The sequence below is a fragment of the Eubalaena glacialis genome, chromosome 15 (assembly GCF_028564815.1).
Source record: "Eubalaena glacialis isolate mEubGla1 chromosome 15, mEubGla1.1.hap2.+ XY, whole genome shotgun sequence".
NCBI classification, from domain to species: Eukaryota; Metazoa; Chordata; class Mammalia; order Artiodactyla; family Balaenidae; genus Eubalaena; species Eubalaena glacialis.
The window spans coordinates 86,863,632-86,877,974 of record NC_083730.1 but is presented as its reverse complement, the minus strand read 5'-3'; the positions used below and the strand labels follow the sequence as shown (position 1 = coordinate 86,877,974).

The window sequence follows — 14,343 nt, the reverse complement described above, 5'->3', positions numbered from 1 at the left end:
GTTTCCCTGTTGCCACACCTGGTTTCTTAGGGGACGGGGTGCAGGGTGGCATGTCACACGAAGCGCTGGTCCAGATTCAGCCGGCTCAGCAGTGCGCCACCTTAGCTGTGCCTGAGTCCACACCACGCCTCACACACGGGGACCCAGGGCTGCCGGCAGCTTCCTGGAACGACTCCCTCTTCCCCCTAAACCCATCCCTCCCCCCAACCTGGACTTGGCTCTTCCTGGGACGAGGTGAAGGTCCAGGAGGGGGACAGGACAGACGAGTCTTGGCCACCACTCCAGCCCTCGTCCTCCCGCCAGCCACCCACGCCTACACCTCTAAGCTCGAGTCCTGATGGCTACTGTACTTCCCCCACAGGTTCACTTGCCCTTTTGTGGAGAAATTCTCCATTGACATCGAAACCTTTTATAAAACTGATGCTGGAGAAAACCCCAATGTGTTCAGCCTGTCTCCTGTGGAAAAGAACCAGCTGACGATTGGTAACCGTCTACCCTGACGCTCCCAACTCCGGGAAGGGCAGGAGCCCAGCAGGGCTCAGTTCCCGGTGTCCCCGCCCGTGGGCCCCTTGCATCTGCCCCTGGTCTTCAGGCCTGGCAGGCTGCGGACCAGCCCCTGTCCTGGGTGGGGAGGATAGAGTCCAAGCAAGCCTGGTCGGAGGTGGGGGGCAAGGAAGGATGGGTCTCCTCGGCCCCATTTCCCTGATGTGCCCACTAAGGCTACGTGTGTTTCCCACTCAAGCCCCTTCCCTTCATCCCTTCAAAGTGTCCCCATCCCCAGAAATGCATGCGTGTGCTTGGGGGCCACATCAGGCTGACAGCCATGCGTGAGTGCAGCAGGCCGGGTAGGGCCTGTGTCCCCTTGATGGTGGGTGGCCTCTGCTCTACTCCCCTCTAGCTGACTATGCCATGTGGGAAACAGGCCCCATTTGTTAAATCTTCTTTTTCAAGCGAGGCCAGAAATCAGGGTTTTCATGTGAAATCTTCCCTATTCCTAAATGTTGACAACTAATTAAAAATCTTTGTAAATATGCCAGCCAAACAAAACACATCTGTGGGCCAGCCGCACCTCAACAGGCCCCAAGCCCGTAGGAACAAGCCATTGTGGTTCCCAGATGGGTGCATGGCTGGTGTTGGAGGGGTGTTGACGAACTCCCAGGCAGCCTCAGAGGCCTGGAGGGCAATCCCCTGAGACTCCTCCCTCCTGCCGGAGTTTTTAGGCCCCAGTGGGCTTTGGGAGATACCTTAGCTTCCTAGGGCTACCAGAACGAAGTACCACAGACTAAGGGACTTAAAACAACAGATACTTTTTGTCTCACAGCTTTGGAGGTCAGAAGTCAAGGTCAGGGTGTCAGCAGGGTTGGTTCCTTCTGGGGTCCCTGAGGGAGAATTGGTTTGGGCCTCTCCCCTAGCTTCTGGTGGCTGCTGGCAATCTTTGGCGTTCCTCGGCTTGTAGACGCATCACCTCAATCTCTGCCTTCATCTTTACATGGTGTTCTCTCTGCATGCATGTCCGTATTCGAATTTCTCCTTTTTTTTTTTTTTTTTTAATTGAAGTATAGTTGATTTACAATGCTGTGTTAGTTTCAGGTGTTTTTTTTTTTAATTGAGCCAAATTTCTCCTTTTTATAAGCACTCTAGTTATATTGGATTAGGTGCACCCTAATGACCTCACTTTAATTAGATTACTTCTTTAAAGACCCTGTCTCCAAATAAGGTCACATTCTGAGGCCCTGGGGGCCAGAACTCCAACGAATGAGTTTAGGAGGGAACACATTCTACCCATAACAGGAAGGAAGGGCCCAGCATGATGCAGGCCCTCTGGCAGCTCTTGTCCGGCCAGCTGCAGGCTCCCCCCGAAGGCCTCCTGCCATGGTTCCTAGGTCCCAGCCCTCCCCTTAGCGGCCTCTGCCTGCCTGAGCGGGCTGGGCACGTGGCCTGCTCCAGGAAGGATGTGCAACCCTCCCCACATCCTGCTGCCCTCGGGCCGCTTCTGACCCATCACCAGTTTCGGCGGGGCCAACGTCTGCATCTGTAAACCACAGCCCAGACTCGGTGCCAGCAAGCCAGGGAGACGAGACAGCCAGGGCCCAGTCGGGGCAGAGCCCCCCCAAGTGCCGTCGTCCCCACACATCTGAAAGAAGGGCTCTCTGAGCTACAGACCCTGTCCTGGGTTCCTCCTCAGCAAGTGTGCACGCAGCCCCGTCTACCACATGCACACCTCGGGAGCCAGCCCAGCAGGATGGTTTTGACTTGGGGGAGGAGCCGAGTGACAAGAGGTGGTCCTTCCCAGAGTCAGTGTCTCACCCCCTCACCCAGGTCCCACCAGCCCCCTTTCCCAAGCGCCCAGCCCCGTGGCATCTGCTGCCCACTCTCAGGCACATCCTGGACCCTCTCGGGCCCGTCAGACGTGGTTTCCGGACTCTTCCCTGCTGATCTGTCTGGGAGGGGCTTCCTAGCAGGCCAGCCGCCTTAAAGCGCATCTGTAGGGCCACTTCCCCTCAGGGTGCCGGCCGGGCACAAAGCCTGGCGAGAGATGGCGGATGTGTCCAGCTGCATCCCCATCACCTCCACCCACGCGGACACCCTGGTGGTTCCCCAAACTCCCCCACCTCCTGGTTAAGTGTCACATTCTGGGACGTTCTCGGCCTCACAGTTCTGCTCCTGTAGCTGAAACACCAGCTTTTCTGGGAAGCTTTACTCTTTTACTCGCCCCCGCCCCATCCCACAGCCTCCATCCTCATCTCGCCCATGCTTTTCCAGCTCATCAGTTTATTTATCCACTTTGGCAAGTGTGCCCAAAACAGGGGGGTTGCTGAAATGATCTGAAAAGGCAACAAGGAAAGCCACAAGTCCTGAGGGCGGGGGAGCTCAGGGTCGGGGTGGGCCAGAACAACATCCTCACCCCCACGTCGGGCCCCGTGGCACCTCGAGGCCTGCGGCCCTACGAGGATTTGGGGGGTGGCAGGGACATGGCGAGGAGACTGCATGGGGAGGAGTGGGGTGGAGGTTGGGGCAGAAGTGGTCACTCACGGGGTCTCCCCGTAGATTTCATCGACATCGTCAAGGACCCCGTGCCCCCCAACGAGTATAAGACGGAAGAGGACCCCAAGCTGTTCCACTCGACCAAGACCCAGCGGGGGCCCCTGTCCGAGAACTGGATCGAGGAGTACAAGCAGCAGGTCTTCCCCATAATGTGCGCCTACAAGCTCTGCAAGGTGGAGTTCCGCTACTGGGGCATGCAGTCCAAGATCGAGAGGTTCATCCACGACACGGGTGAGCGCGCCCAGCCTCTCCGGCTGTGTCCCCCTGTCTGCCCGCCCTCTCTCTCTGCATCTGCCCGGGACTCCACGTTTCTGTCTTACTCTGGACAGGCGACCCCCAAGGCCCACATGCAGCCACCCACCTGGTTTACCTTGACCATATAAACACTTGCCAAGCACCTACAGATGACAGGCAGTGTATGCCTGCCCCAGACACTCCGGACTGGCTGGTATTTGTAACATGTGATGCCCACCCACCATGGGGGAGCAGCCCCAGGGGACTGCCCCCCTGCTGCTCACAGCACCTCTCGGCACCCCAAGGCCAGACCCCAGGCCCTGCCCCGGTGCTGCCGCCCGCTTTGGGCTGGAAGTCCCAGGGGAGAGCGTCTTGGACATCCTCCTGTCCCACACCCACACCCGCCTGGCCCAGAGCGGGTGCCCAGGGAACAGGACAACAGATGCCCAGGGGTTCTAGAAGGAGCTAGTGCTGACCCAGGCTCCTCCCTGCCCCCCAGTCAGGGCAGAGGTCAGTGCCCAGGGCCTGGTTTTAGCCCCGAGGCTCATGATCCAGGAGCGGCACCTGGGCAGACACCTGCTCACTCCAAGAGCAAGGGTGACTGTGTAGCCATGAGCAGAGTCACAGCACTGATGGTATACTTCACAGGTGTCACATCAGCTCTCCATGGCCCTGCAGGGTGGCCACTGTCACCCTCTCCAACCCCCATTTGCAGTGGAGGAAGCCCAGGGCCAGCCCTGGGTCTGAACCCAGATCTCCCGTCCCAGCCGTCCTCGTCTGCACGTCACATCTCATCAGACGGTCTGTCCAGCGTGGGTGCTGGCTGACCCTGAGGGTAGCGTGCCTGAGGCCACGGCCCGGGGCTTGGGGGCACCCTCCTAGGAGCAGGGGTGAGAGGGAGTTTCTCCCAGGCAGGCTTTTGGGAATGAAGGGATGTAGAAAGGACGGCTGGGGAGGCCAAGTGGCCTGAGCGAGGCTGCAAGTGGGAATCAGGAGGTGAGCCCGGAGGAGGGGTCGCCAGAGACCAGCCTGGGAACAAGGAAGGGCTGGACCACCTGGGAAGCCGCTCAGCTTTCTCTAGGAAAGCGGGAGGAAGACTCAGTGATGACCCTCCCGGGTTTGCCCCCCTGGAGAAAGTCAAATGCACGTTCTGGAATGTTCAGAGCAGCAGGATTGTAAAAGCAAAACGGACAAACAATGAAAGTGAGCCAAAGGCCCACTGGCAGGAGAGAGAATAAATAAAATGTGGTATTTCAAGCAAATAAATACCATACAGCAACAAACCGGCAACTCACCCGAAAAAGGCAAGTGGCAGAAAAATACATGCAGCGTGACACATACATGTAAATGTCAACAACATGTAGGCCAACCCAACATATTGTATAGAAAAACACGGAAAGAAAAGCAAGTGATAAACACAAAATTCAGGATGGACCCTTTCAGGGCGGGAGGAAGATGCGTCTGGGAAGGCGACCGTGGGCTCCGTGTTACTGGTCACGTCTGCTCCCTCGATGGGTGGTGTGGTGGGGGGGGGGGGGGCGGGGCGGGGGGAAATGCTTTATTTCTTCTTAATGTTTTTTAAGCAGCCTATTGAGGCCTGATTTTGCATCTGTTGTAAGAGAAGTTTGAGTTCCGTAAGCTTGAGTGTGTTTGCAGAGTAGTGCACACAGTTCTAGAACATTCCATGCCCCCAGAGTCTTTCACAATCACCCCCACTGTCATCCCCGCCCAAGGCGGCCCCCATCTGCTTCCTGTCCCTGTGGTTCTTCTATTCTTTATACCTTAAAAGTATCTTATTTTCTATCTTATTTTCTATATATGATATATTCCTATATATCGTACTTTATTGTATTTTATATCTTATTTTATATTGTATGTGTATATATTCTGTTTAAAAAAGAAAAGACCAACGTGCTTCGAACTTGAGGTTGACTTTCCCGTGGGAAATTCGACAAGAGAAGTGTCCTTGACTCTGAGATAGGAAACACTCAGGAAGTCCTCCTCCAGCTCCCCACAAGGCAGGAATTCCCCCCCCACCCCCGCAAAACTCAGCATGGCTTCTGAGCAGACACAGTACCTTGGGAAGCCCCAGTACCCCAGTTACAGAGCCACTGTGAGCTTGTGAAGCCATCTATGAGCCGGACCCCTCCTTTACACATGGGGAAACGGGCACGAGGGCGGTGGTTTGCTGGAGGCCACGCAGTGGGTGAGGGGCAGAGCCTGTCCTGCAACGTGGGGCACCTCCCAGCCTAGGAGTCCCCGGGGGGCTGTAACACGGGCGTCTCTCTCTCTCTCCCTCCCCGCCAGGCCTGCGGAAGGTGATGGTGAGGGCCCACCGGCAGGCCTGGTGCTGGCAGGACGAGTGGTACGGGCTGAACATGGACAACATCCGGGAGCTGGAGAAGGAGGCGCAGCTCATGCTGTCCCGCAAGATGGCCCAGTTCAATGAGGACGACAAGGGGGCCGCGGAGCTGGCCAAGGACGAGGCCACCCAGGACCAGGCTCCCAGGGAGCCCCCCCAGCCCAGCAGCAGCGGTGGGGAGCCCCTGGTGGGCAGGGGCCTGAAGAAGCAGTGGTCCACGTCCTCCAAGTCGTCCCGGTCGTCCAAGCGGGGAGGTGAGCGCACTCTGTCCCCGCGGTGTCCCTGCCCTCTACTCGTCCACCCCGACGACTGCCCCTGCCAGGGCAGCCCCGTGCCTCTGCCGGGGAGTTCTAACTCTGAAGGTGGACTCTTGCTTTCGGACCTGCGGGCCACACCTGTAGGGACTCCGAACTAGTCACCTCCTTGTAGCCTCCGCCTCCGAGTGAAGCCCAGGGCATTGCCCCAACCCTGGCAGGTTCCCCCAGACTCACCCACCCAGACTCACCCACACAGCCCGCCTGAGACAGGCAGGCTGGCCACGTGGGATCCCCACTCCCAACCCCTCCTGGGACCCAGCCGGCTGCAGCTCTGAGGAGCCAGGGTTTCAAGGCGGGTTGGGGGGGTCTAGGTGGGCTGCACCCAGCACACCCAGGAGAGGCTTCTGCGCCTGAGGGAGCAGCCAGGCCAAAGGAACCTGAAAGACTTCAGATACTCAGAAAGGCCTTTCTCTGGAACTTACTTGAAAGTGCGGTGGTTATTGGGGAAACTCGGGGTATTTTGTATAAAATGCCAGGAGTCCCCCCCCCCTCCCGCAAATCCAGCTTTTCCCACACCAGGCTTGTGCTGTGCTGAAGGGATCCATGGAAACACACGCATCGATACCTTTAATCTCACTTCCTGCCCCTGCCGGGCATCCCTGTCTGTCGGCCCCGCTGTGGCAGAGTTGAAGGGGCTCGCTCCTGGAATTTCCCTGGCGGTCCACTGCCAGGGCCCGGGTTCAATCCCTGGTCGGGGAACTAAGATCCCGCATGCCACGCAGTGGTGCGGCAAAAAAAAGGGAGGGGGCCTCGCTCCTGAGCAGATCAGGTCAAGGGCACAGGAGCGGACCCAAGCCTGGGTGACTGCACGTCCTGGCCTCATACCTGATACCCTCCCCCATCCACGTCCTCCCGGGACAGGACTGCATTGTGCCAGGTGGGCTGGGAGATAAGTCAGAGCCGCCCCGCCCTCATTTCTCCATTTCATCCCCTTCTTTTTTTTTTAAATTAATTTATTTATGGCTATGTTGGGTCTTCGTTTCTGTGCGAGGGCTTTCTCTAGTTGTGGCAAGCGGGGGCCACTCTTCATCGCAGTGCGCGGGCCTCTCACTATCGTGGCCTCTCTTATTGCGGAGCACAGGCTCCAGACGCGCAGGCTCAGTAATTATGGCTCACGGGCCCAGTTGCTCCACAGCATGTGGGATCCTCCCAGACCAGGGCTCGAACCCGTGTCCCCTGCATTGGCAGGCAGATTCTCAACCACTGCGCCACCAGGGAAGCCCCTTTCATCCCCTTCTGAGCCCTCCTGGCCCTACTCCAGCATCATCGCACCTGCCTGCCTCTGCCTGCTCATCCCAGCGCTGCTGGGTGGTCGGTCAGTCTGAGGTTTTGCCTTCCAGCGAGTCCTTCCCGCCACAGCATCTCGGAGTGGAGGATGCAGAGTATCGCCCGGGACTCAGACGAGAGCTCGGATGATGAGTTCTTTGATGCTCACGGTAGGCGGGCAACCTGGAGCACATGGGCCTTCCCAAGAGGGGGAGGGGGGGGGTCTGAAAGAGCTGCAGGGGATGCAAGTCAAGGTGGGGATTACCTGTGAAAAGTTCTGGGTGAACAGCAGCACGTGGGGGCAGGGGCAGGATGAGATGAAGTCACCAGGAGTCTGGGGTCTCACACTCACCCTAACCTGGTATCAGAATGTGCATGGGGTCTGGCAGGTGGGGACTGTTCTCTCAAACCCCCCAAAATGGATTTACAATCAGACGGTGACATTTTTTCCATACGTGAATTTAATTCCCGAAGGGAATTCCCTGGCCGTCCAGGGATTAGGACTCGGTGCTTTCACTGCCGTGGCCCGGGTTCAATCCCTGGTCAGGGAACTAAGATCCCGCAAGCCATGCGGTGTGGCCAAAATAATAATAATAATAATAATTCCCTACGAAGCTTTACAAAAGCATAACTTTTTCTAATCTTCTAATTTTTGTAATTACTGTCTTTTCATGATTAAATTAACACACGTCTAATGTAGAAACCTTAGAAAATACAAACAAGTAGAAAATACATGAAGTGCCCATTTCCCCACGAATCCCAGAATAAGCACAGCAAGCAAACAGCCGGATAAATCACCCACCTGTGCTGGGAAGATGCACATACCAAACATCCTTGCTTCGTACCTTTGCCTTTCCTCTTGTGGAAGTAAGAGGGGCCGGCAGGCAGGTACAGGGAGACAAGTTTGCAGTTTATAAGGCAGGACAGACTCAGAAAGGGACAGGGACGTGCCCACAGGCACACAGCAGGGCAGAGGCAGGTATGGCCCTGGGGTGGGGACCTGGAACAGAAGGCAGGTGGTTCCGGAGCTGGCCTCTGCACCTGGGGCCTCCCTGAGGGTAGAGAGGGTGTTTGGGGCATCCCGTACTCCCACTCCCCTCCAGCCAGGCCAAGAGGCTGAGCCCCTCCTGGCTCTGTGTCCCTGATATGAGGAAAAGACACATCTAATGTAGAAACTTTAGAAAAAGCTGGAAAAGAGAAGAGACAGCAGAGCAGGAGATGCCAGAGCCACAGTGTCCTGGGGAAACTGTCCCAGTGACCCACAGAGGAGGGACCAGCCATGCCAGAGTCCAGACAGCTGCTTCCTACCCAGCAGTCATGGGTGGAAGTTCTCAGAAAAGCAGAAAAAAAGAGTCATGGATGGAACTGTTCATAGCAGCACTTCTCACTAAGCTGTAGTTTTGTGGACATTGAAAAGTCAGGAACATCATGGAGAAACAAGATGTGGTCCATCCCTACGATGGAATACGACTCGGGCATGAAAAGGGATGAGGCACTGACACGTGGTTGAAACTTAGAAACACCATGGGAAGTAGAAGAAGCCAGACACAAAAGACCACATACTGTATGATCCCATGTATGGGAAATGTCCCGAACAGGCAAATCCATAAGGACAGAAAGTCAACCGGTGGTTGCCAGGGTCTGGGAGAGGCGGGGGATGAGGCATGACTGCTAATGGGGACAGGTTTCCATCGGGGGAGATGGAGAAGTTCTGGAACCAGATAGAGCTCATGGTTGCACAGCATTGTGAATGGACTAAATGCTACTTGAAAATGGTTAAAATGGTGAATTTTATGTTAAGTGAAACTTACCACAATTTTTTGAAAAACATCAGGCAGAAGCCCCGTGAGTATGTGGCCATGTGTCCGTCCTGTTAAGGAAGGGAGAGCATAGAACCAAGTGGGGAGGGCCACACGGGCCAGAGAAGCATGGGAGCCCCCAGAGCGGCCACTCTTAGGCCTCCCAGCGCCCCCCCTCCCCTGACTCCCTGCCCTTGATCGGGGTGCTGAAGCCCCTCTCTCTCCTCCCCAGAGGACCTGTCCGATTCAGAGGAAATGTTCCCCAAGGACATCACCAAGTGGAACTCCAATGACCTCATGGACAAAATCGAAAGCCCTGAGCCAGAGGACACACAGGGTAACCAGCGGGGGGCTGCAGGTTACAGCCTCCTAGGGAGGAGCACCCAAGCACCCAGGAGGGTTGGGGGGACACCTCGGGCCCTGCTTGTCATGGTCACAGCCTCTGTCCGCTGGGCCTGCCCCTTTGCTCACACCCACCCACTGCTTCTGTGTTGCAGACGGTCTGTACCGCCAGAGCGCCCCCGAGTTCAGGGTGGCCTCCAGTGTGGAGCAGCTGAACATCATCGAGGTGGGTGCCGAGGTGGAGAGGGCCAGGGCTGCAGCGGAGGGGGCAGGGGCAGGGCGTAAAGGACCAGTCCCGCGGGGGAGACCATGGAGGCAGAACTTGGCTCCCACAGCATCATGTCCACACTGGCCTGGGCACCACTGGAGAGAGGCCTGGGGCCCGCCCCCTCTGATGTCCCTGAGAACCAGTAGGGACTGCAGACAGCTCCCCCGAGGAAGGCCTTGACCCCGCTCCACCCTTGGAAAGCAAAATGAGAAACTTGTAAATTCCAGATCAAAAATAAGGTCTTTACCTTGTGCTCAGCTTGTCTGAAGTCCCTGAAGGAAAAAAGATAGAAGGGGAGGAAGCGAAAGTCATCTAGGCAGAAGTGATGTGGCCGGCTGTGGCCGCCCCGCCGGGGGTGGGAAAAGCTCTCAGTGTCCAATAAAGCTGTCTTGGTAGAGCGCTTATGTCCGCTTCGGGGGTTCTTTGCATGGAGCTCACGCCCCTTCTCCTCCTCCACCTGTGGGCGGTCAGAGCTGTTTGCACTGGGGCAGGAGCCGGGGCAGAGTGGGGCTGTCACACGCTGTGGTCACCTCATTGCTCTGGCCTCTAGCTGCCCAAGGTGGAGACGGCACCTCTGGGGACTCAGGACCCGTGGGGAGTTTGGACCGGGGAGGGGGTGCATCCGCACCGCCCTCCTCCTCTTGGGGTTCTCTTTGAGGTCTGAGGTCGAAGCAGGCTTTTCTAGAAGGGTACCTGGGATGAGGGGAATTGATTCCCAATTGCCGGTTAATGGCGATAAAGTAAACGGAGCCCCCTCCTTGCCTTCGGCGCACACAGCTCTGACGGCCCCCCAGGAGGGGCAGAAGGGGCCTCGGGCTCTGGATCTTCCTGGGGATGTGCATTTGGACCCAGCACTGGTTCTGGACACCGCCATCCAGAGTCAGATCCCTTTGCTGGCAACGGTCCCCAAACCGGAGGCTCTTCTCCCAGGCTCGAGGAAGGAGGACGGCTTTACCTAGTCACTGGTGGGGACCCCTGGCTCTCCAGAGCTGGCTCCCAGGCCCCGCCTCCCAATGGCTCTGTTCCCACTGGGGTTTGAGTCTCAGGCAGGGTGTGCCCCTGTAGAAAGCAGTTTGAATGGGAGGAAAGCTGTATCTCGGACCGGCCTCCTGGGTCCCTGAAGAGTCCCCAGCCTCCAGCGCTGGGTCCCAGCAGCCAGGCACAGGCAGGATTCTCTCAGCCCCGCACTGCCCAGCCCTGCCCGTCCCAGGTGACTAGGGGCCGTGTCTGGGTGACAGGGAGGGTGCTGTAAGACGTGCCTTCCACAAGCCTCTCGCCTGGCTGTGTTGATCAGTCCTTGGGACCATCTGGTGCTTCTGTCCTGGCCTGTGGTCTGGGCAGCCAGTGACCCCACCCTGCCTTGGGCCGTGAGTTCATTCCTGCCCAGGCCCTGTGGCCCACGACCGGCCGATGACCAGCCCCCTCTTGGGGACTGAGGCAGCCCAGCCTTGCCTCCACCCCAGGCCCGGTACCACCCACCAGCCTTCCTCCCGCCCAAAGCCCTCTGCTGCTCAGAGGCTCCCAGCCCAGCCCGACCCATTCCCGGTGGCCTCGCCAGTCCCTGGGTTCAGTGCCCACACTGCCCAGCCCGCTCTTGGGCTCTGTATTGACACTTGGGTCCTGCTGCTGCCCCACCTCCTGCCATCCGGTGGCCCAGTTCAGGGCCAGCTGACCCCCCATGGACCCTGCAGATGGCTTCAGCCCCTTGTTCTGCTCCCGAGTTCCTTAGGGACAGGCCCCTCTCTTCAGCTCCCTTCCCCGCCCCCCTCAGCCCCTGACATAATATGGGCAAAGCAAGTACTCACCTGTGGCTCTCTTGGGCCCTGGCCCTGGCCTCCCACACCAGAAGCCAGGGATGGGGAGAGGCCCCTGGGGATGGGGCTACAGCCTGGGGTAGCAGAAGAGCACTGAGCTGGTGGCAGGAGCTCTGGGTTCCGGTCCAGCTTGGTACTGACACGCTGTGTGATATTAGACAAGTCCCTTGGCCTCTCTGGGCCACCTTGTCTCTAGATAGAACAGTTCCATTCCCATGGTGGATGTGTGCAAGTCTCACTTGGACTTCATAAGCAGGGCTGACCAGCAAGAAGTGGGGGCATGACTCCTCACAAATGAGGGGGGTTCAGATAGACACACCTGCGTTGCCCTCCCCACTCTAAGATGCTGGGGTTCTGCCACCTCTGGGACATCTCTGCTCTTGAGGACCTTGGTCTTAGAGTCTGGGAATGGCAGGGCCTGGGGGCCAGGGGCCTGGGGCAGCAGGGGAGGGCCTATGTAGATGGAGGGAGAGCTCAGAGCTGCTGGCTGAGCGGCCAAGCTGAATCTGAATCCCTGACCCCCGCTGCCCCTCTTTTTCTTTTTTCTTTCTTTTTTTTTTTTTTTTCTTTAATTGCTTGCCTCAGAATTATTTTGTTTTGGTTTGGTTTGTTTTGTTTTTTGGCTGCATTGGGTCTTCGGTGCGGTGCACAGGCTTCTCTCTAGTTGTGGCGCGGGCTTAGTTGCCCCGCAGCATGTGGGATCTTAGTTCCCCAACCAGGGATCGAACCTGCATCCCCTGCATTGGAAAGCGGATTCTCAACCACTGGACCGCCAGGGAAGTCCCCCCCAGCCCCTCTTAAGAGAGCCTGTGAAGGCTTCCCTGGTGGCACAGTGGTTAAGAATCCGCCTGCCAATGCAGGGGACACAGGTTTGAGCCCTGGTCCGGGAAGATCCCACATGCCGCGGAGCAACGAAGCCTGCGTGCGTAGCCCCCGCTCGCGGCAACCAGAGAAAAGCCTGCGCACAGCAACAAAGACCCAGCGCAGCCAAAAATAAATAAATAAAATAAAATAAATTTTTAAAAAAAGAGAGAGAGAGCCTGTGACAGACCGACGTCTGGACACAGACACACGGAGGGCAGGCAGGCCCCAAAGGCCCGCACGGGGCTGAGCCTCTGCCTGCCCCCCAAGGCTGGAAGCCCAGAAGCCCCTGCCTGGGCCCGCAGATGGGAGGTGGAGTTGTGCTTTGGAAGGAAGAGACCCTCTCCCTCCGTGTCCTCTGTGCCCCGGTCAGGCCGGCAGGGAGCAGGGCTGGACACAGAGGGGAGGGGAAGAAGCAGCTGGGCCTCCCCGGGGAAGGGGCACCAGGCCCCGGAGCAGAGGAACTGAGATGGGGTCTCAGAGGGAGTGACTGGGTCGCCACAAGCGTCCCCCCAGCAGGACAGAAGCTTCGGCCAGGAGCTGAGTCCCCAGGGAGTTCACTCCCCCCACCCACCCGCCCGCGCAGGACGAGGTCAGCCCGCCGCTGGCCGTGCCGCCCTCCAAGATCCACGTGCTGCTGTTGCTGCTGCACGGAGGCACCATCCTGGACACGGGCGCCGGGGACCCCGGCTCCAAGCAGGGCGACACCAACACCATCGCCACCGTGTTCGACACCGTCATGCGTGTGCACTACCCCAGCGCCCTGGGCCACCTGGCCATCCGCCTGGTGCCCTGCCCGCCCATCTGCTCCGCTGCCTTCGCCCTCGTCTCCGAGTGAGTGCCCAGGCTCGCTGCCACCTGCCCCTCCCCTGGCCCTGAGGGTCAGGAGGACCACCACCCCGCCCCCCGCAGTACTGGGACCACAGTGCCGACATCCAAACCCGCTGTCTAGCCTATTCTGCCGGGAGGCAGCAAAACCTACGCAGATGGCTGAGCCTAGAGTCCTGGAGGGGCCGGGGCCCAGAGCTGAGCCTCAGTTTCTGCATCTGTAATGTGGGGATGCTGACCTGCCTCTGACATACTGGCCTTACTCCCCGGCCCTGATCCCCATGCCTGGCCTGGAAGCATCCCCACGAGGTTTGCCAAGTCAGGGCTGAGGCTCTCAGGGTGTCAGGCAGCTCCTGCTCTGATGCTCGGGACAGGGAAGAGGGGCCCACTGGGCTGAGCTGAGGCCACCTGCTCTCTCCTGACCGGTCTCCCGCCCCCAGCCTCAGCCCCTACAGCCACGACGAAGGCTGTCTGTCCAGCAGCCAGGACCACATCCCCTTGGCCGCCCTGCCCCTGCTGGCAACCTCCTCGCCCCACTACCAGGAGGCCGTTGCCACAGTGATTCAGCGGGCCAACCTCGCCTACGGGGACTTCATCAAGTCCCAGGAGGGTGTGACCTTCAACGGGCAGGTGAGTTGTGGGGTGGGGGAAGGGAAGACAAAAACCCTGCAGGGTGGGCTGGCCTGGTCCTCCAGGCCAGGGCTCTCCCCAGCCAGCCCTCCAGCAAGCAGGGTGGGCTCTCAGGCCCCTGAGCCTCTCCCCCTCCAGGTCTGCCTGATCGGGGACTGCGTCGGGGGCATCCTGGCGTTCGATGCCTTATGCTGCAGCAACCAGACGGTGTCTGAGAGTCAGAGCAGCAGCCGCCGGGGCAGTGTGGCCAGTGTGCAGGTACTAGCTTCCCCCAGCCCCCGGAGCAGGGGACCTCCAGGATGGGGACTGTCACCCTCTGGCTCCAAACATCCCAGAGGCCTGCAGAAAAAGGGAAGGGCAGAGGTTGCTAATGCAGGTGCCCAAAGGCAGGGGGTGGATGCACGGGACAGGTGAACAGCTGCGCCGCGGCTCAACCTAGGAGCACGGCAGCTTCAGCAGGCGGTGAAGCAGGGTCTGCACCGTGGGGAGCAGGCTCTGGTCCTGGGGGGTGGATCCTCGGAGCTTCCCAGTAGGAGAGAGGACCCAAGGTCCCTCTGCTGCAGAGCAGCAAATGGCC

General features: G+C 58.6%; 1 protein-coding gene across 7 annotated transcripts in view; it reads left to right on the top strand.

The window, feature by feature from the left end:
• Window positions 1–14,343, top strand: part of PITPNM2 (phosphatidylinositol transfer protein membrane associated 2) — a 143,187-nt gene that overhangs the window by 117,062 nt on the left and 11,782 nt on the right. For all 7 annotated transcript variants that reach the window (XR_009697428.1, XM_061170407.1, XM_061170411.1 and 4 more), the window contains 9 exons: window positions 362–483; window positions 3,049–3,276; window positions 5,587–5,895; window positions 7,299–7,394; window positions 9,256–9,360; window positions 9,521–9,591; window positions 12,895–13,142; window positions 13,577–13,766; window positions 13,905–14,024. Coding sequence is in view for 6 of the 7 variants with exons in the window: in XM_061170407.1 (XP_061026390.1) it covers window positions 362–483; window positions 3,049–3,276; window positions 5,587–5,895; window positions 7,299–7,394; window positions 9,256–9,360; window positions 9,521–9,591; window positions 12,895–13,142; window positions 13,577–13,766; window positions 13,905–14,024 (1,489 nt within the window). In the remaining variant the exon portion in view is untranslated. The remainder of the gene's footprint in view (window positions 1–361; window positions 484–3,048; window positions 3,277–5,586; window positions 5,896–7,298; window positions 7,395–9,255; window positions 9,361–9,520; window positions 9,592–12,894; window positions 13,143–13,576; window positions 13,767–13,904; window positions 14,025–14,343) is intronic.